Consider the following 25487-nt stretch of genomic DNA (forward strand, 5'->3'; position numbering starts at 1 on the left):
TGCCAAGACCTTTTTATCAAATGTTAGATTGGCACAACATGGCAGCCAAGAAGGCCGGCGCCGCCCCACCCGCGCCTGGGCGTCAGCATCAGGTTCACCACGGTGGGCCGCCCATCGACAACCCTCTCCACCTGCACGCCGACCTCGAGCCCCTCGCTCTCTGAGCAAATTCTCGCGAGCCGCTGCAGCCTCTCATGGTTAAGTGCATTGGCCGATCCAAAGCTGATAATGGCATCTCCCACCTTCAGTCCGGCATCTGCTGCAGGCGAATTGGGCGCAATTGTATTGACCCGCGCAAACGCACGGCGGCGTGGGGGATCTGCTGACTCGCTGGGCTCGGATCTTGTGTTTTGGTGCAGGACCAGCAGCGAGGCTTCTATTTCGGCCATGAGTGCCTTCAGGTCGTTTTGCTTGTATATGAGCGAGGTGCGGATCTGCCGGATGCTGGTGACATCGATGTCGGCGCGGGGAAACCCGTCCGTATCCACCAGTGCTTCTGTGCGGGTCACGCCGTGGGTGCGTAGCTGTAACTCGAGGTCTCGCAGCTCGCTCTCGAGGGCATCCTTTTGCTTCAGTAGTTCTTGCGTGTGCTGCAGTGGGGTTGTCATTGTAACTAGTGTCTAAATTGTGGCAAGGAGCAGAGCAGGAATGCTTTGGCGTCGACCTGAGCGGTGACGTATCCCGGGTTCTAGCTCACCAGTGAGCCGAGCTGACAGTAAGAAATTAAGGGACCGCAGTTTTGGTTTGCTTGTGAATAGCTTTTTTTTCTCGCTGTTTTCAGTGTTTTCTTCAATAGTATTCCATTTTTCGCTGTTGTAAATGCGCGGTTTGCTGCTGCGGCAAGGATTTCACCATCTACTTAAGCCCATACAACAGCCAGCTGGACACTCTAGACGCGCTATCTCCCTATCTATCCCACACACCATGGACCGCACAAAGGACGACACAATTTTCGGACTCGCTTTGGAGGAGGAACAGTATGAGGTCCGGCAGCTAATGAAAAAGATGGAGGAGCTAGCCTCAGTGACGCCAGCCTCCAAGCGTATTGTGCGCAGCACCAAGCACGACTATCAGGGCAGTGAGCTGGCGAGCTGGAAGTGCACAGAGTTCCTGTACAAGAAGGACCCGTGTCCCCTGCCAACGCAGGCGCGCGGCCTATTCACCACCGGCACTGACAACAAGACAATTGTTGCGCGCGGGTACAACAAGTTCTTCAATGTGGGTGAAGTGAAACAGACAAAGTGGGGGTGGATCGAGGCGAACACGCGCGGACCGTACGAGCTGACGGTCAAGGAGAACGGGTGCCTGAACCTTGCCGCCGGGCTTAACGACGGCAAAAGCCTGCTGGTAACAAGCAAGCATTCGGTCAACGTCCCGCATGCTGAAGTTGGCATGCAGTGGATGCACCGGCATCTGGAGCGGGCCAACCGGACGCCTGAGGAATTCGCAGCGTTCCTGGCCGAGAACAACGCGACCGCGGTGTTTGAGCTGTGCGACGATTCGTTCGAGGAGCATATCCTCGAGTACCCCGAGCGGATGCGCGGGCTGTATTTGCACGGGATCAACCGCAACTCTGTTGACCTGTGGACGTGGCCCAGCGAGGAGGTGACCAGGGTAGCCAGGGAGTTTGGGTTTATGGAGACAAAGTATTTTGTATTCGACACTATCGGGGAGGCCCGCGCCATGGCTGACAAGGTGCGCAACGACCGGGTGCTGGATGGCCGGGCCATCGAGGGATTCGTTGTGCGGTGCAGGATGCATGACAGCGAGCGTCCGTTTATGTTCAAGATAAAGTACGACGAGCCATATCTGATGTTTCGTGAGTGGCGCGAGATCACCAACCGCATACTGCATGACAAGCCGTACCGCACCTCATATGCCCTAAGCAAGCTCTATGCGGCGTGGGTCAAAAATCAGATCAAGGAGCATCCGGAGCAGTTTGAGAGCTTTGGCAAGCAGCAGGGCATCATTGCTGCGCGCACACGCTTCCTCGAGGCTCACCGCAGATCCGGTGGCTCCGACGCCGATGTGTTTGAGGCTGTGGGCGGCCGAAAGTCTGTGCTTCTGGTGCCCGTGGCCACTATCGGCTGCGGCAAGACTACGGTGTCGCTGGCGCTATCCAGGCTGTTCGGATTCGGTCACGTGCAGAACGACAACATCACTGCCAAGAAAAACGCGCGGGGCGCCTTCCATCGCGCAATCCTGAACGAGTTTGACAGCCATGACTTTGTGGTGGCCGACCGCAACAACCACATGCCGGTGCTGCGCCAGTCGCTGACCGAGGCCATTCGCGAGGAGCTGCCCAACTGCCGGATCGTGGCCATGCAGTGGAGCCATGAGGATGCTCCAGCCGACAGGATTCTGCAAAACACATCCAACCGCGTCATTGCGCGTGGCGAGGGGCACCAGTCGCTGACGCCCAAGGGTACGCCGCAGTTCCGCAGCATCATGCGAAATTTCGTGCGCGAGTTCCGACCCATTGATGCTGATTCTGAGGCGGACGGACTGATTGAGCACGTCATTGAGCTGGATCCGATGGCTGACTCAAGCACAAATTTGCGCGCAGTCATCGACACCATGTGTGAGATGTTCCCGGAGATGCTGCAGAGGCCGAGCGAGGATGAAATCGACGCGGCGCTGAACGAGGCTCTCACGTTTAAGCCCACTGTGAAAAAGGTGGTGGGTAAGGTGAAAAACAAGGAGCGCAAGCCGGTGTTCCTTGGCTTGACCCCGAACGATGTGAATATCGACGATTGGCTCCACGGGTATATGGAAAAGAACCCCAGCGCCGACTGGGCTCTCTGCAGGCAACTTTTGGAGTCTGGTGGCCACGACCGGCCGAAGCACATCACTCTGGCACATATTGGGGATACCAAGCGGGCTGGCAAGGAGATTTATGATGCCTACCACCAGCTGTCTGCTCAGAAGAAGCCCGTGTCGGTTTCGTGCACTGCCGACTACATTGTGTGCGATGGCAATGTGATGGCACTTCGGGTCAAGCGTATGGCCACCCAGGCATCTGTTCCTAAGGCGATTGTCGCGGGCAATGGCTCGGAGACAACGCTGCGGGCTATCAATGCAGTTCCACACATCACACTGTGTGTCGCCAAGGACGCGAAGGCGGTGCAGTCCAATGCCATGCTCAAGGTGGTTTTCGGCGAACACAATGCGGATCTTCCGCTAAATTGCCCTCAGGGATGGTCTGTCATTCCTGTCACGCTGGCGTTCGAGGCGGGTCTGAGCAAGTTCATGGACTAGACTGCTGCAAATTGGAGATAACAATAGAACCGGTAATTGCTTGTTTGTGGAGGCTTTTCCCGACATTAAACAGAGGATTAGAACGGTTTGACTTGTTTGTAGACGTGGGAAGCGATTTACCTTTTCTTGTTGAATTCTGGTTTCTCGCAGCTTTTCTCGGTACTCCTTGGAGCGGGCTGCGCGAAGCACATGCTCCAGGATGCGTGAATGCTCAGCAGCAATATACTTTTCACATAACGCTTGGCAAAAAGAGTACGTGCTTTCCCTTTCAAATCGCATATGTAGATATGCAGCGCGCAAATGGACATGCGCTATATGCTTTGGCGAAGTGCACCAGCAGCTTATTTACCTATTGATTAATGCTAGACCAAGCATTCTAGAAAACCTATGCATCGGGGTAGTCACGTTGGCAATTTCGGGAGCCCCGCCATGCATGTACTCAAGAACATTCTGCGTATCAAGTCCGTCCACGAAATGGTCCGAAACCTGCTTCGGTCCCTAAAAGAAACCTTCGGGCTCATAACATTCTCCTGGCTCTTTCCAAAAGTGGAACAGCAGGTACACATGCCTGAGGGGATTCACTACCCGCTTTCTTATTGCGAACAAGCATAAACCGCTTTGCGTGCATTTATTTCTTGCATGCATTCTGAATCACGTTGTTGCCAATCTCAACAGCTGAACCCGGACCGCTTGCTGTCGGCACTAGGATCTACTCCCGCAGTTGCTGAAACATACAAAGAACTGGTATGTATCTGTTTATTGATCTGGATGCAACAAGCTACTCGTTGCAGCCAAGACATTTGATGCGGACAAATTCTAGGGAGAATGGAGTGTCTGAAAAAAAAAAAAAGAAAGGTGGCGGCATACCTCGTGCCCTGTCACATACCGGCCGCTAATGATCCTACAACGCAGTTGGCAGAAAGAGGGCGTCACGTATACTGGTGTTTTTCACATCGTTGTCATGCCTCTTCCCGCCCTCCACGGCGTTCGCATCCCGGCAGGATATAAAAGGCACCAGTCTCGGGCTGACTAACTCCCAGCCAACAACAACCAAGCCTCTCTAGATTCCCATCTCACTTTCTTCGATAACATCTGTTATAATCCAAAGAGCTGGCTCTCTAATAGACCTCCGTCATACTCTTAATAAGGATGAAGCTCTCAACTGGAATCCTCGCTACCATCGCGGTTGCAGCCGGGAGCGCCGCAGCCTTTGACGTCACCTGCAACAATAACTTTGTTTCATACTATGGTCAGAACTCTGCGCGCACCCAGCAGTCCCTCGGCACCTACTGCCAGGACGCGACTGAGGATCTTATCGTTCTTGCCTTCATGAACGGTTTCCCTAACGTCCTCCTCAACTTTGCCAATGCCTGTGAGACGACCTTCCCTGGCAGCACTCTGCTGCATTGCCCGAACATGGCTGCTGATATCAAGTACTGCCAGTCCAAGGGGAAGGCTGTCGTCCTTTCCATGGGTGGTGCCGCGGGTTCCTATGGATTCTCCAGCGATGCACAGGCTACCACCTTTGCTGATACTGTTTGGAATATGTTCTTCAAGGGTACAGCCGATCAGCGTCCGTTCGATGATGCTGTTCTTGATGGCATTGATCTCGATATCGAGGGTGGTGGCGCAACTGGGTACAAGGCGTTCATTGACCGCATGCGCTCGCACTATGCCTCTGACTCAAGCAAGAAGTACTACATCGCGGCTGCTCCCCAGTGCCCGTATCCTGATGCCTACCTTGGTTCCGTGATGAACAACGCTTGGTTCGACATGGTCTACGTCCAGTTCTACAACAACTACTGCGGTCTCAATGCCTACCCCTCGTGGTTCAACTATGCTGACTGGGACAACTGGGCCAAGACTGTGTCGGTCAACAAGAATGTCAAGATCTATATTGGTGCTCCAGGCGGCCCGTCTGGTGCCAGCTCAGGTTATGTCAGCGCAGGCACGCTACAGAACATTTACAACGATGTTCGTAGCAAGTACTCGAGCCTTGGTGGAATTATGACCTGGGATATCAGCCAGCATCGCACTAGTGGTCTAGGCCCAGCTATCCGGGCGTTCCTCAATAGCGGTGGCACCTGTGGCTCGCCTGGTGGCGGTACCTCCACTCTGACCCCTACTACGACTTCTACCAAGACTGCCACCTCGACTCCTGCACCCAGCACCAGCACCAGCACCAGCACCAGCACCAGCACCAGCACCACTTCGTCTGCTCAGCCTACATCGACGTCACTTCCGATATGCCCGGTTAATGGCGGTCCCTGCACTGGTAACCAGCAAGGATGCAGTGGCTCCAGCTTTGCTATCTGCAACAACGGCAAGTGGATCGTACAGTCGTGCGCTTCAGGAACTTACTGCTACCTCAGTGGAAACACGGCTACCTGCGACTGGTCTAATGGCCGTCCAACTACTGGCTGCTCTGTATCAGGCACCACCCTGCGCAAGCGCCAGGATCTGGTCAAGGTCAGCAAGATTACCAAGCCCAACCTGCGTCCCAAGCCTGTCAAGGCTGCTGGCAACGTGGCTACCCGTGCTGAGTTTGTCGCTGGCGACATCGTTGACAACAAGTACTCGACTGTTGTCAAGGTGGCGACCCTGCAGAATGCCTTCTCTGGAAACTGGTCGATTTCGTTCACTCTTCCTGCTGGTCAGACCGTGGACACGTCCAGCCGTGGTACTGTCAGCGTGAGCGGCAACACTGTGACTATCAAGTCTGATCCGGCAGCGGAGAAGGCCAAGAACATGGCAGCGATCTTCAAGATCACTGGTACTTTCTCTGGCGATTATGTTCTGCCCGACACCGGCTCGGCCAAGTTCACCAGCAGCTAAGCGCCTTTTTTCCGACTCAACTTCCGTTGAAAACAATGTTGCACATTTACAAGGCTCCTGCTCAATATATCTCGCCAAGATTATTTGTGCTCACGAATGTGACTGATAAGAGGAGGCACGTGAGCAAGCGTGTATATTTGATGTGGGTGCATGGCCTTCCACATGATATCAGATTCATTTAGGTTGATCACACGGGCACATTGTGAATAGAATAATGCATTGCTGTAATGCTAGGCAGGCTGCGTGGTTGAGGAGGCGATTAGACTGCATACTGGCCTAGCAGAGTGGAAGATTGGTTTACACATATGGCTGTGCCAAGGACGGGGTGATCTCGGGGTGGTCACTAGGATTCATGTATTAGACCAGTGGCGACAACGGGCTGCGGATATTTGGTGGCAGGACTTTATCTCTGCAGCTATTTTCCCCATGCGTACTTCAAAGCTGTTCCGCACTACACCTCCGGCCCCCTACCATTTGTGTTGGAATCAGGACTGTGCAACCTTGTAATGGCAGTCTGGGATAGGTTCAGCGGAACCAGGTTTTGGAAAGCTGCTTGATTATTTTATGCGGTCTCATCTATCTGCAACCCCTATCCGGTTTCATGTTAGCTGACTGGCAATTTCCGACTATTAGCTGCCCGAGTGCAAGAGTTTGGAGACTAGTCTCAGTGCATGTACAACAATTGCAGATCACAGCAGGACTATTGTCTTAGGAATCCAGGTATGAATACAATCGCACCTTTCTAAACCTCTCACAAGCGATAGAGCCACGATGGTCAAGACAGGGCAGGCAAGACTATACAGGTTAACAACGCACTTGTCTTGCTACAATTGGAGAGGTCGAATACATAGTGCTGATTAGTAGTTATGTTAGGCCAGAAAGCCTCACTCGTGCCGGTTCCAGGTGGACTGCCACTCACCCAGGAGATAATGGATCCGCTCCTAAACGCCTTATATATTGATCGCGCATTGCTGCATTCTCCATGTCATCATGGACTCACAACTTTCATATTCCCTATCTTCTGGCCATCACCTCACATACCTCGCTGCACAATGAAAGTCTCGTCTTGTATAATTCCTGCTGCCCTCACAGCAGTTGCAGCTGCCTTTAATATCAACTGTAATAGCAACTACGTTTCATACTACGGCCAGAACTCTGCTGGATCCCAGAAGTCCCTCGGCACCTACTGCCAGGATGCGACTGAGGATGTCATCGTCCTGTCGTTCATGAACAGCTTCCCTAACGTCCTCCTCAACTTTGCCAATGCCTGTGAGACGACCTTCCCTGGCAGCACTCTGCTGCATTGCCCTAGCATGGCTGCTGATATCAAGTACTGCCAATCTCAGGGTAAGGCTGTCGTCCTTTCCATGGGTGGTGCCTCGGGTGCCTACGGATTTTCGAGTGACTCTGAGGCTGCTGCCTTTGCCGACACCGTCTGGAACAAGTTTTTCAAGGGTACCGATTCTCAGCGTCCGTTCGATGATGCTGTTCTTGATGGCATTGATCTCGATATTGAGGGTGGTAGCACCTATGGATATGCAGCTTTCATCAACCAGCTGCGCTCACACTATGCGTCAGATCCAAGCAAGGAGTATTACATCGCGGCTGCTCCTCAGTGCCCGTTCCCTGATGCATGGATCGGATCGGCCTTGAACTCAGCTTGGTTCGACATGGTATTCGTGCAATTCTACAACAACTACTGCGGCCTCAACGCATACCCGACCTGGTTCAACTTTGGCGACTGGGACAACTGGGCCAAGAACAGTGCTGTTAACAAGGACGTCAAAATCTTCATTGGTGCCCCTGGATCTCCTTCGGCTGCTGGTTCGGGCTATGTTGATGCAAGCACGCTGCAGACCATCTACAACGACGTTCGTAGCAAGTACCCAAGCCTTGGTGGAATTATGACCTGGGATATCAGCCAAGCGCGTACTAACAGTATTGCTTCTTCTATTCGCTCTATGCTTGATGCTAGTGGAAGCTGCGATTCACCGGGTGGCGGATCCACCACCTCCAGCACCTTGGACATTACCTCGGCTACAGCTAGTATGACTACTACCTCAGCTGCATCAAGTGGCCCTACCATTGCTACTTATACTTCCAGTATTCCTGCCTTTTCGTCGTTCACTGAGAGTTCGGCTATTGGGTCCTCACAATCTGAAACGTCTTCAGCTCTGAGTACCACTTCCACCGCTTCGTCCTCAGCTGGCCCATCCCCTACCATCGGCAGCGATTGCCCTGTTAATGGCGCCCCGTGCACCGGAACCCAGCAAGGATGCGCCGGATCTAACTATGCCATGTGTGACAATGGGAGGTGGGTGGTTCGTGCGTGTGTTGCTGGAACATACTGTTATCTTCACAGCGGTGTGGCCATGTGTGACTGGTCTAATGGTCGCCCAACAGACAGGTGCGAATTGCCGGGTGGCGCGTTTACTACCACTACTGCAGCTACCCCTGAATCTACTGCATCTACTACATCACCGGCCGCATCCGAGCTCCCATCGTCATCGGCACCATCGACCATCACACATGACACGCTGTTGCCCACTCAGCAGAGTTCATCAACCTCTACACCTATGGCAAGCTCCATCACATCTTCGATGCCCGATGCCTCGATGACTACTTCCCAGACGCCAACTTCATCAATCCCTGCTGGCAGTACCAGCGCCAGCACCAGTGCCACATCCGGCTCTTCTTCCACAGCAGAGCCATCACCTACAAACAGCAGTGATTGTCCTGTTAGCGGTGGTAAGTGCTCTGCAGGCCAGCAAGGGTGCAGTGGACAGGCCTTTGCTGTTTGCGATAACGGCCGCTGGGCGGTTCGCCCGTGCGCCTCAGGAACTTTCTGCTTCATGAACGGTAACACTGCGATGTGTGATTGGGCTAATGGGCGTCCTACAGATACTTGTGCAATCTCATCCAACCCCTTGCACAAGCGCTTGGATGAGGCTAAGGTGGAAGCACTTACTGTGCCATACCTGCTGCCAAAACCTCTCCTGGTCGAAGGCAATGTCTCAACCCGCATCGAGTTTGTTGCTGGCGATCTCACAAACAGCACATACTCCACTGTCGTAAAGGTATCTACCCTTTGGAGCCCCTTCTCTGGGAATTGGTCGATTGCGTTCACACTGCCTGCCAACCAGACCGTCGAGTGGACCAGCCGTGGCAATCTCAACGTCGCCAACAGCACCGTGACAATCACATCTAATCCAGTCGCAGAGGAGCCAAAGAACATGGCTGCGACTTTCAAGATTACCGGGTCATTCACTGGAGACTATGTACTACCAGATACTTCCTCGGCCATCTTTACCAGTAGCTGAAAATTCCTGTAATCAATTTATATATACTTTTCTCATCTTCTGCATCACATGCACTAGCCACCGAACCGCGGCCCATTTTGATGCATCCCAAACCAACTTTTGGTATGGCTCGGCATCTGCATATGCCCGTCCGCATGGTGGGCAGTGTGACCTAAACTTAATACATGCACATCACAAAGTGCATACTCATACATATTGGGGCTGCACCTGCTGCATGATGTGCTGCCGAATTCCAAAATTGGCACTGAGATGCGGTGGAGAGTGTGTGGTGGCTGGAAGGACATGCTATAGCTACAGCAAGCGCTGGCAGCAGAGCAGATGCCGGCAAGAGCTTCCCCTCGCTTGTCATAAATCAAGGCGGCAAGTACCTTTTCATTGTAGCTCTACTCATTGGTTCAATTAAATAGCCACACCAACCAATCAGGATATTGGCCGGCACAGCCGTGTGAGAAGGAATTATACCAAGTGCTAGACAGAAAACAAACAAGCCAAGAGGGAAACAGCCATAAAATATGCTACTCGGTCCCATTTGCAACTGCATCAACTAACCGTATTTGCAAACTACGGACCTGTCCATCAGTGTTCTGGTTCCAGTCTTGCTCGTGCCCTGGTCGATGCATGCACCTTCTACTCGAACCAAGCATACTTCACATTCAATCGATTGCTTTGCTGCATAAATGCTATTAATGCTAGACAGCCCGAAGCGCCGTCTGCCGCTACTCACTCATTTGCATTGATGGAACAAATGCTGGTACATGGAGAATTCAGCAGTAGCAGCAGCATACTTGCAAGACCATACCAGCAAAAGCTGTTGGAAGCCAGCTTTGCAAAATCAAATGTGTGCTAGTCATCTGACTGCACATGCTCCGCGGTCAGGCAGGTTCCCCTGTGATCAACCTTCTCCGGTCCGTCAAGCTTGAAGGTGAGGTATGCTCCCCTTCCTTACGTGCTCTCGAGCATCTGGCTAAAATCCAACTTATTTGTTTGGTCTAAGGTTGTTCAAAACAAGCTTGAACAAGAAACAAAATAATGAAGAAAATAACAGAAATGCCCCGAAGCACACTTCAACCTTACTATCCAGGCTGGTGCTTCATCGAAATATATTCCAAGTAGAGGAAAAAATGCCACTAGAAATGCTATAAAACGGATCATTGTTGGCTTCGCTTCCATCATTATTTCCAACATCAACCGCACTTTGGTAACTCCCTTATTTTAATATCTTGAGCCGGTCTCAATCGCCATTTCCCGCCATCAGTCTTATTACGCTTTCCTGCCTGCAACTACTTCTAAATGAAGATTCCAGCCAGCTTACTCGCGTTGTCGCTAGCATCTAGCGCTGTGGCGTTCAACGTCAACTGTAACAGCAACTACGCCTCATACTACGGCCAGAACTCTGCTGGATCCCAGAAGTCCCTCGGCACCTACTGCCAGGATGCGACTGAAGATGTCATTGTTCTTGCCTTCATGAACGGTTTCCCTAACATCCTCCTCAACTTTGCCAATGCCTGTGAGACGACCTTCCCTGGCAGCACTCTGCTGCATTGCCCTAGCATGGCTGCTGATATCAAGTACTGCCAATCTCAGGGTAAGGCTGTCGTCCTTTCCATGGGTGGCGCTTCGGGCGCCTATGGATTTTCCAGCGATGCACAGGCTACCGCCTTTGCTGACACCGTCTGGAACAAGTTCTTCAAGGGTACCGATTCTCAGCGTCCGTTCGATGATGCTGTTCTTGATGGCATTGATCTCGATATCGAGGGTGGTGGCGCGACTGGGTACAAAGCGTTCATTGACCGCATGCGTTCATACTATGCAACTGACTCGAGTAAGCAGTATTACATCGCGGCTGCTCCCCAGTGCCCGTATCCTGATGCCTACCTTGGTTCCGTGATGAACAACGCTTGGTTCGACATGGTCTACGTCCAGTTCTACAACAACTACTGCGGTCTCAATGCCTACCCCTCGTGGTTCAACTATGCTGACTGGGACAACTGGGCCAAGACTGTGTCGGTCAACAAGAATGTCAAGATCTTCATTGGCGCTCCAGGCGGCCCATCTGCTGCCAGCTCAGGTTATGTCAGCGCAAGCACACTACAAACCATTTACAACGATGTTCGTAGCAAGTACTCGAGCCTTGGTGGAATTATGACCTGGGATGTCAGCCAGGGTCGTGCTAGCGGACTTGCTGGCTCAATTCGCTCGATGCTCAACTCAGGTGGCTCCTGCAGCTCACCTGGTGGTGGAACATCTTCCACTCTGCCGCCTATTAGTACATCGACTACATCAACCACCTCTCAGCCCCCAGTCACATCCTCGACTGCCACACCCATCACAACTACCAGCACCACTTCGTCTGCTCAGCCTACATCGACGTCCACTGGGACATGCCCGGTTAATGGTGGTGCCTGCACTGGTAACCAGCAAGGGTGCAATGGCTCCAGTTTTGCTATCTGCGATAACGGCAAGTGGATCGTGCGGTCATGCGCTTCGGGGACTTACTGCTACCTCAGTGGAAACACAGCCACCTGCGACTGGTCTAATGGCCGTCCAACTACTGGCTGCTCTGTATCAGGCACCACCCTGCGCAAGCGCCAGGATCTGGTCAAGGTCAGCAAGATTACCAAGCCCAACCTGCGTCCCAAGCCTGTCAAGGCTGCTGGCAACGTGGCTACCCGTGCTGAGTTTGTCGCTGGCGACATCGTTGACAACAAGTACTCGACTGTTGTCAAGGTGGCAACCCTGAAGAATGCCTTCTCTGGAAACTGGTCAATTTCGTTCACTCTTCCTACTGGTCAGACTGTGGACTCGTCCAGCCGTGGTACTGTCAGCGTCAGCGGCAACACCGTGACTATCAAGTCTGATCCGGCAGCGGAGAAGGCCAAGAACATGGCCACTATCATCAAGCTTACTGGCATGTTCTCTGGCTAGTACATGCTGCCTGACACTGCATCTGTTATCTTTAAGAGCAACTATATATCCAACTCCCTTTTCTGTCCACTCAAGAGGTGGGCCATTGCTAATTATAAGCGCATCCTTATACCTATTAAGTAATTGATTCAAATGAGGTTTTCCACTTTGCAAGCTCAAAGTGTTTGAGAGAAAGACAATTGCTGCCAGCCTTCAGAGTCGTTTAACGTGGAAATTCCTGTCATAATTTACGCTTAGTTCTAGTCCTACACGTAAATCCACCATATGCACCATGCAAACTGTGCATATATGTCGATGATCCCAGCTTTCCACCTGTGCTTGTCGACACTGTATAATTAGCACCACACATGACTAGACAATAATCTGTGTGCTGGGCAGGATTCTTGAAGGCTGCCGGGTCGTAGGTATATAAAGCAGAATATGTCGCTATAGTACTAGTGCCTCTAAACCCTACTACAGGCTATACTCAATGGATGCATGCACCACCAAGGAGTGATGGACGTGTGGACATGAACACTAGGAAGCTGGACTATAGTCTTTTGCGGAAACCGTTGTCCATGTGCTCTTGATTTCCATGCCGAATGATCCACCAATTTAGGTTGCATTTCTCGGACATTGGTATGCCTGCGCTCGGTCAACATGTCGGTTGAAGAGGCGGGGACTATATCCAGCAATTATGACGACATCGGGCAGACAACTATGCAGCTATGTCCGCGCATCTATCAAGTCACATTGCCACCTATGCGCGGTTCGGTCCAAAATTTAATATCGAGGGGCAAAGTGGTGCCGCTAGGCTGTTGACATGTGAGAAGGCAATTCACATGGTTCATAGCGGTGATAGGCTGGTCTTCTCCTTGTAAACAACATGAATCTGCTGGATATGGAGCATATTTTTCGATACCTTCATCTGGATATAAAAGGAAGCAGATTCCTCACCTCCTTCGGGTATTTCCCAGCATCCTCGTACTGTTTCTTCTTCATACCTTGTATTAAAATTATCTACGATAATTACCTCGGAGCCGGTTTCTCCAAATTACCTTCATCATCAATCCTTCATTGCTTGTCTGACTACGTCCTTCTCAACTATGAGGCTATCTACCAGTATTCTAATGGTCATCACGGCTGTCTTTGCAAGTGCTGCAGCATTTGATGTTAGTTGCAACAGCAACTACGCTTCATACTACGGCCAGAACTCTGCACGCAACCAAAAGTCCCTCGGCACCTACTGCCAGGATGCAACTGAAGATGTCATCGTTCTGTCGTTCATGAACGGCTTCCCTAACCTCCTCCTCAACTTTGCCAATGCCTGTGAGACGACCTTCCCCGACAGCACTCTGCTCCACTGTCCCGATATGGCAAAGGATATTAAGCTGTGCCAGTCCAAGGGGAAGGCTGTCGTCCTTTCCATGGGTGGCGCTTCGGGTGCCTATGGATTTTCGAGTGACTCTGAGGCCACCACTTTTGCCGACACCGTCTGGAACAAGTTCTTCAAGGGTACCGATTCTCAGCGTCCGTTCGATGATGCCGTTCTTGATGGCATTGATCTCGATATCGAAGGTGGTGGTGCGACTGGGTACAAAGCGTTCATTGACCGCATGCGCTCGCACTATGCCTCTGACTCAAGCAAGAAGTACTACATCGCGGCTGCTCCTCAGTGCCCGTATCCTGATGCCTACCTTGGTTCCGTGATGAACAATGCTTGGTTCGACATGGTCTACGTCCAGTTCTACAACAACTACTGCGGTCTCAATGCCTACCCCTCGTGGTTCAACTATGCTGACTGGGACAACTGGGCCAAGACTGTGTCGGTCAACAAGAATGTCAAGATCTATATTGGTGCTCCAGGCGGCCCATCTGCTGCCAGCTCAGGTTATGTGGATGCTGGTACGCTTCAAACCATCTACAGCGACGTTCGTAGCAAGTACTCGAGCCTTGGTGGAATTATGACCTGGGATGTCAGCCAAGCCCGTACTAGTGGACTTGCTGGCTCAATCCGCTCGATGCTGGATTCGGGTGGCAGCTGTGGATCAGCAATGAAGCGCTCTGCTCTTGCTCTCCTTGATCATGAGATGAACATTCTGCAGAGACGTGCTGATCCTGTAGAGGTCAGCAAGATTACCAAGCCGAATCTGCGTCCCAAGCCTGTCAAGGCTGCTGGCAACGTGGCTACTCGTGCTGAGTTTGTCGCTGGTGACATCGTTGACAACAAGTACTCGACTGTTGTCAAGGTGGCGACCCTGCAGAATGCCTTCTCTGGACACTGGTCGATTTCGTTCACTCTTCCTGCTGGTCAGACCGTGGACTCGTCTAGCCGTGGTACTGTCAGCGTCAGTGGCAACACTGTGACTATCAAGTCTGATCCGGCAGCGGAGAAGGCCAAGAACATGGCAGCGATCTTCAAGATCACTGGTACTTTCTCTGGCGATTATGCTCTGCCCGATACCAGCTCAGCCAAGTTCACTAGCACCTGATGTAGCCTGCAAGTGCTTAGCATCTACAAGAGGCATAATATAATGCAAGGATACCTTACGCAAACCCCACATGCAATGTCCACGTAGACCTAATGTTGATGAGCACAATAGAGATATTGACAGGCTCTTTTTATTTTAATCAAGGCTTATGTCTCCTTCTTTGTCATGTATTGTACAAAAATCTGAACAGCTTTTGCAGCCAGCATCCACGCCAATCCCTTTGTACTTTGAGATCCACTCCCGCTTGGATAGGGGGCAGGACCTGCACGCCCTGAAGGTATTGCCAGTAAATCCCAACACCCACAAAGAGTGATGCATTGAGCAATTGTAAACAGCCATGTTATTCTGGCAATTGACCCAAAGAGTTAGAAAAGAACATTGTGCCATTTTTGGGCATTCGGGGGATCGATAATAATGTCTCTAGCCGCTGCACGTTGAATGCGAGCGCTCAATTCTGAGATGCATTAATTGTGCGCTATTGCTAATTGTGCGAAGCTCATTGTATTAATGAGGACGCACACAACACAAATCTCATTTGTAGTGCAAAATAAAATTAGAACTCCGCTCCAACCACTCCGGCGGAGTTGGGCGAGCCAAGCCTCTAAAGCGGTAAACCCCTGAGCTGTATAATCTATTGTAAACACGAATGCGTTTGCCTACTATCTTTACTCGATATTCTCAGCCGCTCGCCCACTGAAATAGGCGTCTAGCGTCCTCACTCCATTTTGTAAAATAAGATTTACTGATGCAACTTTGTTCTGCATGGTACGGTTCGGGTATGGCAGCCTTGTAAACTCCTGCGAAAGTCGTGGTGTGCATCTATTGAAGACGGCATGGTGGCATGCTGGTATTGTGGATAGCTGCAGGAAACCAACATGGCTCTTTATTGCCCCATTGCCAATCCACTCAGCTGAAGGACGGACAGCACATTCATATCCAGTCTATTCGCAAGTGCTATTGGCAATCCTCCTGTTGGGACCGGCAGCCGGTGCCATAGACCCATTGGCTCCTGGACAAAAAACGGTACTCATTCCACCTCAGCGAGCCAGCACACCATGGCTTGCATCGCGTAAAAGCACTTGCTCGGTGATCGCCCTTTACGCTCATTGTTCTGTCCATGGTCTTGTAGCAAACTCTGGCGAAAGAGCTCCCTACACTTGATGTGGAGGTACGTTGGGAGGAAATAGGGCCGGCATGTGGAAAATGGGGGCCCTGGTAGCTGTCGCTTGACTGGGGTCATTAACCTGCTAATTCCGAGAATTGGCAGGACTCAGATTAGAAATCACATCGGTTCCCTTGCTCAGACGTGAAATACGTCGACGTACACCCCAGTATTTTGTCCTGGTCAGCTGAATAGCAAGTGATGCAATGTAGACGATGTAAATGTAAAGAGTTTATTAATAGGAAAAACTGATGCCAGCAACATACAGCCGAAGAAAAAAGAGCGACAACTGACAACAGATTGCCAGCAGCTTGGTAACAGCAAATACGTGCTGCAGCGCGTTGAGAAGAAGAAGAGCAATTTATTGCCCATCTCAGACCCACCCCATGAACCACCCCCTCATTGTTCATGTTTGGACTTCAAGGCATTCTGCAGCCGATTATAATAAAAATCATTGTCACTCTTGTACTGAGTCAAATTGGGTGAGGCAAGCGGAGGGGATGACATGAGATTCCGATTCTTATAAAACGTTCACGGCATGACATGTCCAAAAAACCAAAAATAATTTGAAATAGTCGATTTCACGTCCCAAGGTCATTTGCTTTTTCTTGTCGAGGAACGTATAAATTGACCAGGGACAGCGCACCTCCCCAAACTAGACACGCACAAGCTTTTCTTCTTTCCTTGCTATTTTCCAACCTTTCCATTGCGCTCATCTCGCAGTTTCCGTATATCCAAATAAACACGGTTCAGGTCTGACCACAAATTTTCCGTTTACAAAAACTCGTCGATCAAGCACCGCACAGTCAGCGCAGCGCCACAGCCACTTGTACAGCCTGCAATTGTCGAGCTATCCTGAACATCAGCCTGGCATCTTCCGCCACACAAACATATATTCGTGTGAAAAATGGTCAAGTTTGACTTTTCGGTGGTAGTTGTTACCACCGACGGTGGCCTCGAGGAGGTCGGAACGCAGCCGCATTACTAGAAGTAAGCGATCCATAGGCGCCATGTATATTTGTCTCCATCGCCCAAGCTCTCCTTTGTATACGCAACAGTATCGCTGCTTGGATTCCTTTCACTCATCATCTTTCCTTTCTTTCACACACGGCCAACAAAATACCACCGCTAATTTACATCTCCTTGGCTCCGCCTGAGTTGAGTGTCTCCTCTGCAAACGCCTGACATGTCTAGCAATTAATGCAACAAGCAGGTTTTTCTCTTCATTTTGCCCATTAAAACTGTTTTCAATAAAACTGTGCGTGCCGTGTGCCTTATTGTCGCATAAAGAACCTCTGAAGGGCGTGTGGCATCCGCAAACACCATTCAGCATTTGTTTTCTGCGTGGCTGCAGGCTACCTAAACAAGGGTGGGAGAGAGATGAGGAGCACTGATCTCCTGCCTGTGTGCTTTGTGCAGTGGAGCTGTACGTGCGCTAGCACATACTCCTGGCATTTTCTACTAGAGCAAGTGATAAAAAAAGTCGATTTTGATTTGAACATTCACTTTGACAGCAAGAAACGATAGAGTGCAAGACCGAGTCTTGCTTGAAGAAATATCACCCCCCCCCGGTTCAGCTTTCTACTTGGACGCACCCCAGCCGCCCCAAATAGACGATACGTAGTTGCTGATGCTCTCAGTGGCAGCTGAGGCAGCGGCGGTGGCGGCATTCGCAGCGGTGGTCGCCTGGGTGTCGACGTCGAGCTCAAACTCCCTGCACTTCACGTCGCCAGCCGCCAAAACGCTCTTAATGACCGTGTCGATGTCTGTGGTTTTGAATGCCTGCTGCAGGTCGTCATTCGAAGCTACACGCGCCATCTCGCCCGAGCCGCGCCGGAAGCTGAACACATCATGATCTATGTAAACAAAACCCACGTAAATGCAGTTTAGTAGATTAATGCTGGAGGCCCAGGGAGATTGTAGTGAGCCACCATCCCCTGCTTGTCAGTTGCGTTAAAAAACAAGCTGCTGCGAGCAAATGTTTGTCAGGCATGACTCTACACAGAATCACAATGGCGCAAAAAAGGGAGAGGGAAAGGCAGACGGAGCCGAGCCTTAGCAGGCGGGGGTGCATGCGCTATAAAGATAGCCGAAAAGAGTGCGAAAAAATGCTGGTGGCCCCATTCACTCTCACGAGGACGCTGCTCAGACATGATTGACCACCTGTCTTCACCCCTGCCTACACCCCCATGTTCAAGCGCCAGACAGGACCTCTCCTACATAGCAGCACCCAGGGGCTACATGGATGGCTCTACTTACACTGAATAACGTCGTCAAGGCTGGTGCTGGGCTTGGTGCGCCACTGCGAGGTGGTTCCAGGCCGTGCGACGACAAAGAATGTGCGGTCGGTGTTGCTGTCGTCGTAGCATACACGCTCCGGGGTCGTAAACTTCATAAGCACCATATTCGCTATCGGCTGGGAGGATAAATACAACAAGTAGCACGGGAGCTTGTCTTTGCTCAGCAAAAAAAGGTCAGAGAAGAAAAAGAGTAGAAATTGCAAGACAGTTGGTAAGAGCAAGAGGGAAAAAAATCGGTGCTGGCGACTTTAGTAAAATGAAAAGGAGGAAAACTGGCCAGTTCCTTGAGATCGCTGTAGGCCCAAAAATATCCATTGTCCCTCACCCTGTGGTGCAGCGCGCCACTGAGGCTTCGAAACGAGGGGAGTCAGCCTGGTGGTGTAGAAACGGCGTGCAGCTGGCGGTCCACGGCGCTGGGGCGGCATCGTCCGGCACCGTCGCGGGACACAGCGGCAAAGGGGCATCCAGGAAGCAGCTATTGTTTCGCCGTGGTTGCACCGAGGGCGGTTCAAAAAGTGGTCCCACCAATCTGAGCGAGCCACCTGTTGGCAGACCTTGCACCTCGCACACAGCTCCACTCCCCCACCAAGTGGGCTCTGCAGGCATGTCAATGAGACGGCTGTGCCGGAGCCGCTGTCTTGAAAAGAGAGTTCAGAAAGTGGAGAATGTATTACTTTGCGCAGCACACGTCTGAAACGCTTTCTATAAAGACACCTTCACCCTCACATGCTGCCGTCAGTAGCCTGCACATATGTCTCATCGATGGTGTTGTACAGATGGCCGTCGGCGACAAGCACATCGATGGCTTGGACAACCAGCTGAGGCTGGTACTTGCCCGACAGCACCTGCTTGATGGTCTGAATCGGCACGCCATCGGGAGAGGTGCTGTGGGTCTTAATAGATGCAATAATAGCCATCTGAACCGGGTTAAGGCCACCAATGTCGCTGGCCATTCCACTACCACCCGCCGCGCCCGGCGCCGAGTACATCGAGTTCTGCATAAAGTCCGTGACGCCACCATGGCCAGCGGGCTTCACGGGGCCGGCACCCAGGGCGGGCGGCGGGCCGTTGACCTTGGTCAGATGCACATACACGGCCTCCATGCCGTGGTAGGTCACCTCGTTGTGGTCAGTGACGGGCCGGATGCGGTGGACGTTGACGTGGCGCTTGCCGTTGAAGAACTTGAGCTCGCCGTACACGCGCGCATAGTGGCCGATAACCAGCTTCGGGTCGGCACGCATGGTCTGCACGCCATCCTCGCCCTCCATGTCGGCGTCGTTGTCGTCCTGGGCATTGTCGCTGTTCCACACGCGCAGGTCAATCAGGCCGGTGCCGTCCTCGATCCCATAGGTAATGTTGATAGCCTGTGGGGTGATAGTGCGGATCACGCCTACAAATGTTACCTGCTTGATCTCCTCGCCGTCCAGCACTATCGGCATGTCAGTGTTGACCACCGGGATGTCCAGGAGCTGCTTGATCGTGACTGGACGCAGCGACTGGTTCTGGTATCCGCCGCGCGTCTTCGTGTCGTCATCGCCAACGTTGCTGCTCATCCAACCCGCACCCTTGTTGCCGCCGTCTGTGTTGCTGAAAGCGAAGCCCTGTCCGCTGCCGCCGCCATAGCTGTAGTCGCCACTGGGGTTGTTGAACCCGCCCGAATTGCCATACTGGTTGTTAAAGCCTATGGGTAAAAGAGTTTAGCATACAGCTCCTTTCATGCATAAAGGTCCTTGCCGACTGCGCAACTTGCCTGACATAATTTAGCTTCAGCTGGATTGTGTGATTTGTTTGAAAAAAAAAAAAGCAAAAGGGAAAAAGAAGTAGGCGCTTTGCGCAGGCTTGTTACGGCACACACTGCCCACACGCGTCTACGCGTTGCCGGCAAGCAAAAAACCGTGAGGCGTTGATCCGAATTACAGCTCTTGATCGATCAGCCTGTGGCCGTCAGCGCTGGTGGGCTGCTGCGCCACATCCGGATACACGTCGAACCGGCGCTGCGAGTAGACCGGTATTGATCGACGTGCCTCGTCAATGAGGGCCAGGTCCAGGTCAGCAACAACAACCTCTTCACCATAGGCAGCCGCAGCCACGGTTCTTGCGAACGGATCAATCACCATGGAGTGCCCACAGGCATGATAGCTCGACTGGACGTCAAAAGCCGGATTGCAGCCAGCAACAAAGAACAGATTGTCGACAGCCCGCGCGCGCATAATGAGCTCCCAATGCAATTCACCGCTGCCCTTGGTGAATGCAGCGGGGTAGAGCATGCCCACGCAGCCCCTGCGCGCAGCAATCATGGCAAGCTCAGCAAACCTGCAGTCAAAGCACACGGCAAAGGCAAACTGCCCCCAGGGCGTCGAGAACTCGCCAATGCCATTTCCAGCGGTCAAAATATCGCCCTCGTTTTCGTACAGCCCATTGTAATCTACCGCGAACATGTGCATTTTGCTTTGCCTCGCAACCAGCTGGCCATCGGGATTCCACACAGTGACTGTGTTGTAGATGGAGGTTGTGTTGTCGGCATTGGTGCGGCGCTCAAGAATCGACCCGCCAACCAGATACAGCTGCGCGTCTTTTGCCATGCGAGACAGCGCTTGGGTGGTTTCGCCGAGGCCGTCTATGTGCTCGGCAAATTGCTCGTAGTCCTCGATGCAGTATGTCATGTTGAAGGTCTCGGGCAGAAGCACGATTTGGGCACCCTGGGAAGCCGCTTGGAGCACCAGCTCGCGTGCGCGCTCAAGGTTCTTTGTCTTATCCTTGACCGTTCTCAGTTGGACCAGGGCAAGCTTCACCGATACCATTGTAGCATAAAATAATTCCAGCGATATGTATTCAAAAGTGTCTGCAATATAGTGCTGGGCAATGCAAACACAAATGAATGCATGTGTCGGTTGAGGCAAGAAATGGGAAGCGGTCGTGGGAAGAAACACTCTGAATACTAGTTGGCCGCAGTAACATCCCTGTAGACGTCGAAGCGGCGCTGGCGGTACAGCGGGAATTCGTTCCTGGCCGCCTGGATCAGGTCCAGGTCCATCTCAGCAATCACCAGCTCCTCGCCATCACCAGCCGCAGCCACGGTCTCGGCCACCGGACTCACCACCATCGACTGTCCGCACGGCACAAACCCAGCGTTAGTATCCTTGGCCGGATTGCAGCCAGCGACAAAAACCAGGTTGTCCAGGGCCCGCGCGCGCAGCAGAATCTCCCAGTGCGCCGCCCACCGGCCGGCCGGATGCGCAGCGGCATAGATCATGCCTACGCAGCCATTGCGGGCCGACACCATGGCCATTTCCGCATACCGCACGTCATTGCAGACGGCTACGCCGAACTTGCCCCAGGGCGTTGCAAACTCGCTGATATCTCTGCCTGCGGTGATTGCGTCGACTTCGCCGGTCAAGTGGCCGTCGTGGTATTGCGCGTACGGGTGGACCTTGCGGTGCTTCAGGATCAGCTCGCCTTCGGGGTTCCACACCGTGCACGTGTTGAAGATGGCCGGGCCCTGGGCGCTCTTTTCGTAGATGCTCCCGCCCACCAGAAACACCTTGGCTGCCTTGGCCATGTCCGACAGGGCCTGTGCGGCTTCGCCCAGCTGCTTGCCGTCGATGAGCTCGGCGTAGGCTGCGCAGTCGCTGGAGCCCATGGGCGTATAGAAGCTCTCAGGGAGCACCACGATCTGGGCTCCCCTGTGGCTAGCCTCAAGGACCATTTCGCGGGCACGCTTGAAGTTTGACGTCTTGGAATCGGAGACTCTGAGCTGAGCCAGGGCAATGTTTACAGATACCATTTCTCAAATGCAACAGAATGGACTTGAAGCAGAACTATTGGAGTACAGTAAAAAAAGGAAGCAGTGCTTGGCGGGGATGCGGGAAGCAAACTAATCAGGGAGTGACGCAAGCCAAATGTCAGTTCACATATGTTTTTCAGCTCACTTCCTTTTTGGCCGCAGCAACATCCTTGTAGACGTCGAAGCGGCGCTGGGCGTAGATGGGAACCGACTGGCGCACCTCCTTGATCAGCTCCAGGTCCAGGTCGGCATAGACAATATCCTGCGAGTCCTCAGTAGTAGCAATGACCCTGGCGAACGGGTCGACAATGGTCGAGTGGCCCCAGGCATGGTAGGTAGCGCTGGTATCCCGTGCTGGCGAGCACCCGGCGACAAAGACCTGGTTGTCCATGGCTCGTGCGCGCAAAAGCAGCTCCCAGTGCATGGGGCCGGTGGTCATATTGAAGGCACCTGGGTAGATCATGCCCACGCAGCCGCGACGCGCCGCAATCATGGCCAGCTCCGGGAACCGCATGTCGTAGCAGATGCCAACACCAAACCTGCCCCAGGGCGTCGCAAAGTCCGTCAGTGCGTTGCCGGGCTTCAGCACATCGCTCTCCTTGAACACGATGCGGCCCGGAAAGTCGATGTCGAACAGATGCACCTTGCGGTGCTTGGCGATCAGCTCGCCCTGGGGGTTCCACACCGTGCATGTGTTGAACAGATGCCCAGAGTCGCGCTCGGGAATCGAGCCGCCCACCAGGAAGATGTTGCCGTCGCGGGCCATCTTCGACAGCTCCTGCAGGCTTTCGCTAGGCTGCGCAGCATCGATCTCCTCGGCGTACTGGGCAAAGTACTGCGTCCCGTAGGGCGAGTTGAAGCACTCGGGCAGAACGACGATGTTGGCGCCGGCTTTGGCTGCCTCCAGGACCTTGGCGCGCGCGTTGGCCAGGTTGACCGCCTTCTGCGCGCCGACCGCGAGCTGGACAAGGGCGAGTTTCAGCGACATTTGCGTGTGAATTCTAAAGAGTAAAGTGCAGACCAGATAGTTAGAGCAAGGGCGCGTGACGTTGGCCTTTGGCCAACTCAGCATCAGGTCGGCAGCATCGCACACGGAACTGATCTAATACTCGTGGTGTAAATCCCAATCACCATCTCAACGAGATAAGCCCCAGATTTGCGATTATTCATACGCTTGGAGGGCTCAGTCTCAGCCAGCAGCGCTAACAGTAGTCGCGGCAAGATAATTCGAATTCAGTTTTGCATTTTGTCCTCTTTTTCGATTCCGATTTTATATTTTTCCTCAATCATACAAAGCAAACATGGTCCGCCCGGCTCCCATTTCGCCCAAGTTCCGCGCTAACGTCGCTGGCTACTCTGCCGAGTCTGCCCGCTACTGGTAAGTTTTCTGTTTGCAACAATCGAGCGGCTGAGGTGTCTATGCGGCGAGAGGAGATAACACGGAGCTGCGAGGGCCGGGGGAGCAAGCGAACTCGCGCGCTGAACGAGAGCCACGGAGCTAACTATTCGGCTATCTTTTTTCTGATGTAGGCTTGGCTCGAGCGCCCGCTGGGGTGCGGTCACTGGTCTGACGGCCCTGTTCATTCTGTCGCAGGTGCCCACGATCAAGTCGAGCATTCTGCAGAAGACTCCGGTCCTCGGCTGGTACTGGAAGGTCGAGGAGGAGGCCAAGTAAACTATCCATTCTTTTATCGTGTCCTTTTTCGTTTTCGAAATAGCATTCTGCTTCGTTATCCTACATGGCATGCCATGCTACATAGATGGAGATGGTCGTGGTGTGAGACACCTCAAAACCAGTGATGATTGCGTTGTTCCCTCTAAAGAATTTTTCAATTACTGGCTGGCAGCCTTGGCGACAATAAGCTGGGCGACAGCATCGGCCGAGTTCTCGCAGTGCTCGCAGCGACGGGGCTTGCCGAGCAGGCCGACGAAGGGCGGCGGCAGAATCGACTCAAAGTCCAGCGACTTGCCGTCGTCGTGGACGGCCTTGAGCACGGCCTCGGAGAACTTGGCCGGGTGTGCCGTGGACAGACAGACGACATCGGGGCTGCCGAGCTGCGCGATGTCCTCGGCCAGCGTCTCGGCCACATACACGCCGACCGCAGTATGCGGGTCCAGCAGGTAGGACGGCGTCTTGGCGTAGTACTTGGCGATGGTCGTGTATGTGTCGGCGTCGCTGCAGCGGCCCGACCAGAACACAGCCCGGGCGGCCTCCAGGGCTTTGGGCGACACGGCGAAGCTGCCGGATGCCCGCAGCTCATCCATCCACTGAGCAATGGTGGCGCCGGCGAGATCAGCGCGCTCGGCCTCGGTACCAACAACCTCGTTGTCGCGGGCTAGGTACCACAGGAAGCGCTCAAAGTTGGACGACACCAGAATGTCCATGGCGGGCGACGGCGTGGCAAGCACGCCCTGCGCGCTGTTCTTCTCGTACTTGCCCGAGCGCAGGAAGCGGTCGAGGATGTCGTTGGCATTCGTGGCAATCGCCAGCTTGCCTACGGGCAGGCCGAGCGAGCGCGCATAGAAGCCAGCCAGGATGTCGCCAAAGTTGCCTGACGGCACGACGAACACCGGCTTGGGCTCAGCATTGCCCTGGCGCACCAGCGCAAAGTACGCATGGAAGTAGTAGGTGATCTGCGCCAGAATGCGCGCCCAGTTGATCGAGTTGATGGCGCCCAGCGAGTGCTGCTTCTTGAAGTCCGCGCGGCCAAACAGCTGCTTGACGATGTCCTGGCAGTCGTCGAACGTGCCGGCGATCGACACGTTGTGCACGTTTGCGTCCAGCACCGTCGTCATCTGCGCCTCCTGGATCGGCGACACACGGCCCTCCGGGTGCAGAATAAACACCGACACGTTCTTCTTCCCGCGCAGCCCGTAGATCGCCGCACTGCCCGTGTCGCCGCTGGTCGCGCCCACCACCGTGATCTTGTGGTCAGGCTCGCCTGCCGCCTTCTGTGCGTTGCGCCGCTCAAGGAAGAACTCAAACAGGTTCCCCAGGAACTGCAGCGCCACGTCCTTGAACGCGTACGTCGGGCCGTGGAACAGCTCCAGGATGTGCGTCTTGCCGTCAAGGCCCACCAGCGGCGTCACCTCCGGCGTATCGAAGGTCGCGTACGACCGGTGCACCAGATCAGACAGCTCTGCGCGCGAGATATCAGAGCCGACAAACAGCGAGATCAGCTCTGTCGCTAGCTCGGAAAATGACAGCTTCGCCCACGCCGTCTGCCAGTCGGACGGCAGCGAGGGCAGCGTCTCGGGAATATACAGGCCGCCGTCAGCGGCGAGGCCCTCGAGAACGACGCTCTCGAAGCCCTGGCCCTTGGACTGTCCACGAGTCGAACGATACAGCATATTGTGTTGAAAAAATTGATTAATGTGAAATTCTTGGGGGGAAAGAAGAGGAAAAAGAATGATTCTGGTGTGGGCGCCGCC

General features: G+C 53.3%; 13 protein-coding genes across 13 annotated transcripts; 6 read left to right on the forward strand and 7 right to left on the reverse strand.

Moving 5' to 3' along the window:
* Positions 1-714, reverse strand: DL89DRAFT_154124 (uncharacterized protein). The gene has a single exon (XM_040883592.1). It carries the CDS (start codon positions 606-608, stop codon positions 24-26), a length of 585 nt encoding a protein of 194 aa, XP_040743862.1. The 5' UTR covers positions 609-714; the 3' UTR covers positions 1-23.
* A 291-nt stretch (positions 715-1005) lies between these two features.
* DL89DRAFT_223484 (uncharacterized protein) lies at positions 1006-2655 on the forward strand (the record flags this gene model as incomplete). Its single annotated transcript, XM_040884640.1, has 1 exon — positions 1006-2655. A coding segment is annotated over one exon (1650 nt), but the record flags the coding sequence as incomplete, so codon positions are not given.
* Positions 2656-4313: 1658 nt separating this feature from the next.
* DL89DRAFT_267453 (glycoside hydrolase) lies at positions 4314-6202 on the forward strand. The gene has a single exon (XM_040887497.1). It carries the CDS (start codon positions 4408-4410, stop codon positions 6091-6093), a length of 1686 nt encoding a protein of 561 aa, XP_040743864.1. The 5' UTR covers positions 4314-4407; the 3' UTR covers positions 6094-6202.
* Positions 6203-7145: 943 nt separating this feature from the next.
* DL89DRAFT_223381 (glycoside hydrolase) lies at positions 7146-8033 on the forward strand (the record flags this gene model as incomplete). Its single annotated transcript, XM_040884636.1, has 1 exon — positions 7146-8033. A coding segment is annotated over one exon (888 nt), but the record flags the coding sequence as incomplete, so codon positions are not given.
* A 2697-nt stretch (positions 8034-10730) lies between these two features.
* On the forward strand, positions 10731-11837 carry DL89DRAFT_202497 (glycoside hydrolase; the record flags this gene model as incomplete). Its single annotated transcript, XM_040883999.1, has 1 exon — positions 10731-11837. A coding segment is annotated over one exon (1107 nt), but the record flags the coding sequence as incomplete, so codon positions are not given.
* A 1470-nt stretch (positions 11838-13307) lies between these two features.
* DL89DRAFT_267454 (glycoside hydrolase) lies at positions 13308-14913 on the forward strand. Its single transcript, XM_040887498.1, has one exon. The coding sequence runs from the start codon at positions 13424-13426 to the stop codon at positions 14807-14809; it is 1386 nt and encodes a 461-aa protein (XP_040743867.1). The 5' UTR covers positions 13308-13423; the 3' UTR covers positions 14810-14913.
* Positions 14914-17479: 2566 nt separating this feature from the next.
* Positions 17480-18467, reverse strand: DL89DRAFT_267458 (uncharacterized protein). The gene is made up of 2 exons (XM_040887499.1): positions 18231-18467; positions 17480-17827 (listed from the first exon to the last, which is right to left on the reverse strand). Exons 1-2 carry the CDS (start codon positions 18373-18375, stop codon positions 17553-17555), a joined length of 420 nt encoding a protein of 139 aa, XP_040743868.1. The 5' UTR covers positions 18376-18467; the 3' UTR covers positions 17480-17552.
* A 45-nt stretch (positions 18468-18512) lies between these two features.
* Positions 18513-20104, reverse strand: DL89DRAFT_154413 (nucleic acid-binding protein). Its single transcript, XM_040883594.1, has 2 exons — positions 20022-20104; positions 18513-19952 (listed from the first exon to the last, which is right to left on the reverse strand). The coding sequence occupies exons 1-2, from the start codon at positions 20026-20028 to the stop codon at positions 18994-18996; spliced, it is 966 nt and encodes a 321-aa protein (XP_040743869.1). The 5' UTR covers positions 20029-20104; the 3' UTR covers positions 18513-18993.
* Positions 20105-20184: 80 nt separating this feature from the next.
* Positions 20185-21072, reverse strand: DL89DRAFT_292889 (carbon-nitrogen hydrolase; the record flags this gene model as incomplete). The annotated part of the gene is made up of 1 exon (XM_040890349.1): positions 20185-21072. The coding sequence occupies one exon, from the start codon at positions 21070-21072 to the stop codon at positions 20185-20187; it is 888 nt and encodes a 295-aa protein (XP_040743870.1).
* Positions 21073-21209: 137 nt separating this feature from the next.
* Positions 21210-22055, reverse strand: DL89DRAFT_292890 (Nit protein 2; the record flags this gene model as incomplete). Its single annotated transcript, XM_040890350.1, has 1 exon — positions 21210-22055. One exon carries the CDS (start codon positions 22053-22055, stop codon positions 21210-21212), a length of 846 nt encoding a protein of 281 aa, XP_040743871.1.
* A 136-nt stretch (positions 22056-22191) lies between these two features.
* Positions 22192-23043, reverse strand: DL89DRAFT_223075 (carbon-nitrogen hydrolase; the record flags this gene model as incomplete). Its single annotated transcript, XM_040884621.1, has 1 exon — positions 22192-23043. One exon carries the CDS (start codon positions 23041-23043, stop codon positions 22192-22194), a length of 852 nt encoding a protein of 283 aa, XP_040743872.1.
* Positions 23044-23343: 300 nt separating this feature from the next.
* DL89DRAFT_267460 (uncharacterized protein) lies at positions 23344-23730 on the forward strand (the record flags this gene model as incomplete). Its single annotated transcript, XM_040887500.1, has 2 exons — positions 23344-23433; positions 23586-23730. The coding sequence occupies exons 1-2, from the start codon at positions 23357-23359 to the stop codon at positions 23728-23730; spliced, it is 222 nt and encodes a 73-aa protein (XP_040743873.1). The 5' UTR covers positions 23344-23356.
* DL89DRAFT_154449 (tryptophan synthase beta subunit-like PLP-dependent enzyme) lies at positions 23471-25486 on the reverse strand. Its single transcript, XM_040883595.1, has one exon. It carries the CDS (start codon positions 25404-25406, stop codon positions 23889-23891), a length of 1518 nt encoding a protein of 505 aa, XP_040743874.1. The 5' UTR covers positions 25407-25486; the 3' UTR covers positions 23471-23888.
* Position 25487: the final 1 nt, after the last annotated feature.

Source organism: Linderina pennispora (assembly GCF_002104995.1).
Source record: "Linderina pennispora strain ATCC 12442 chromosome Unknown DL89scaffold_6, whole genome shotgun sequence".
In the NCBI taxonomy this organism is placed as follows: Eukaryota; Fungi; Kickxellomycota; class Kickxellomycetes; order Kickxellales; family Kickxellaceae; genus Linderina; species Linderina pennispora.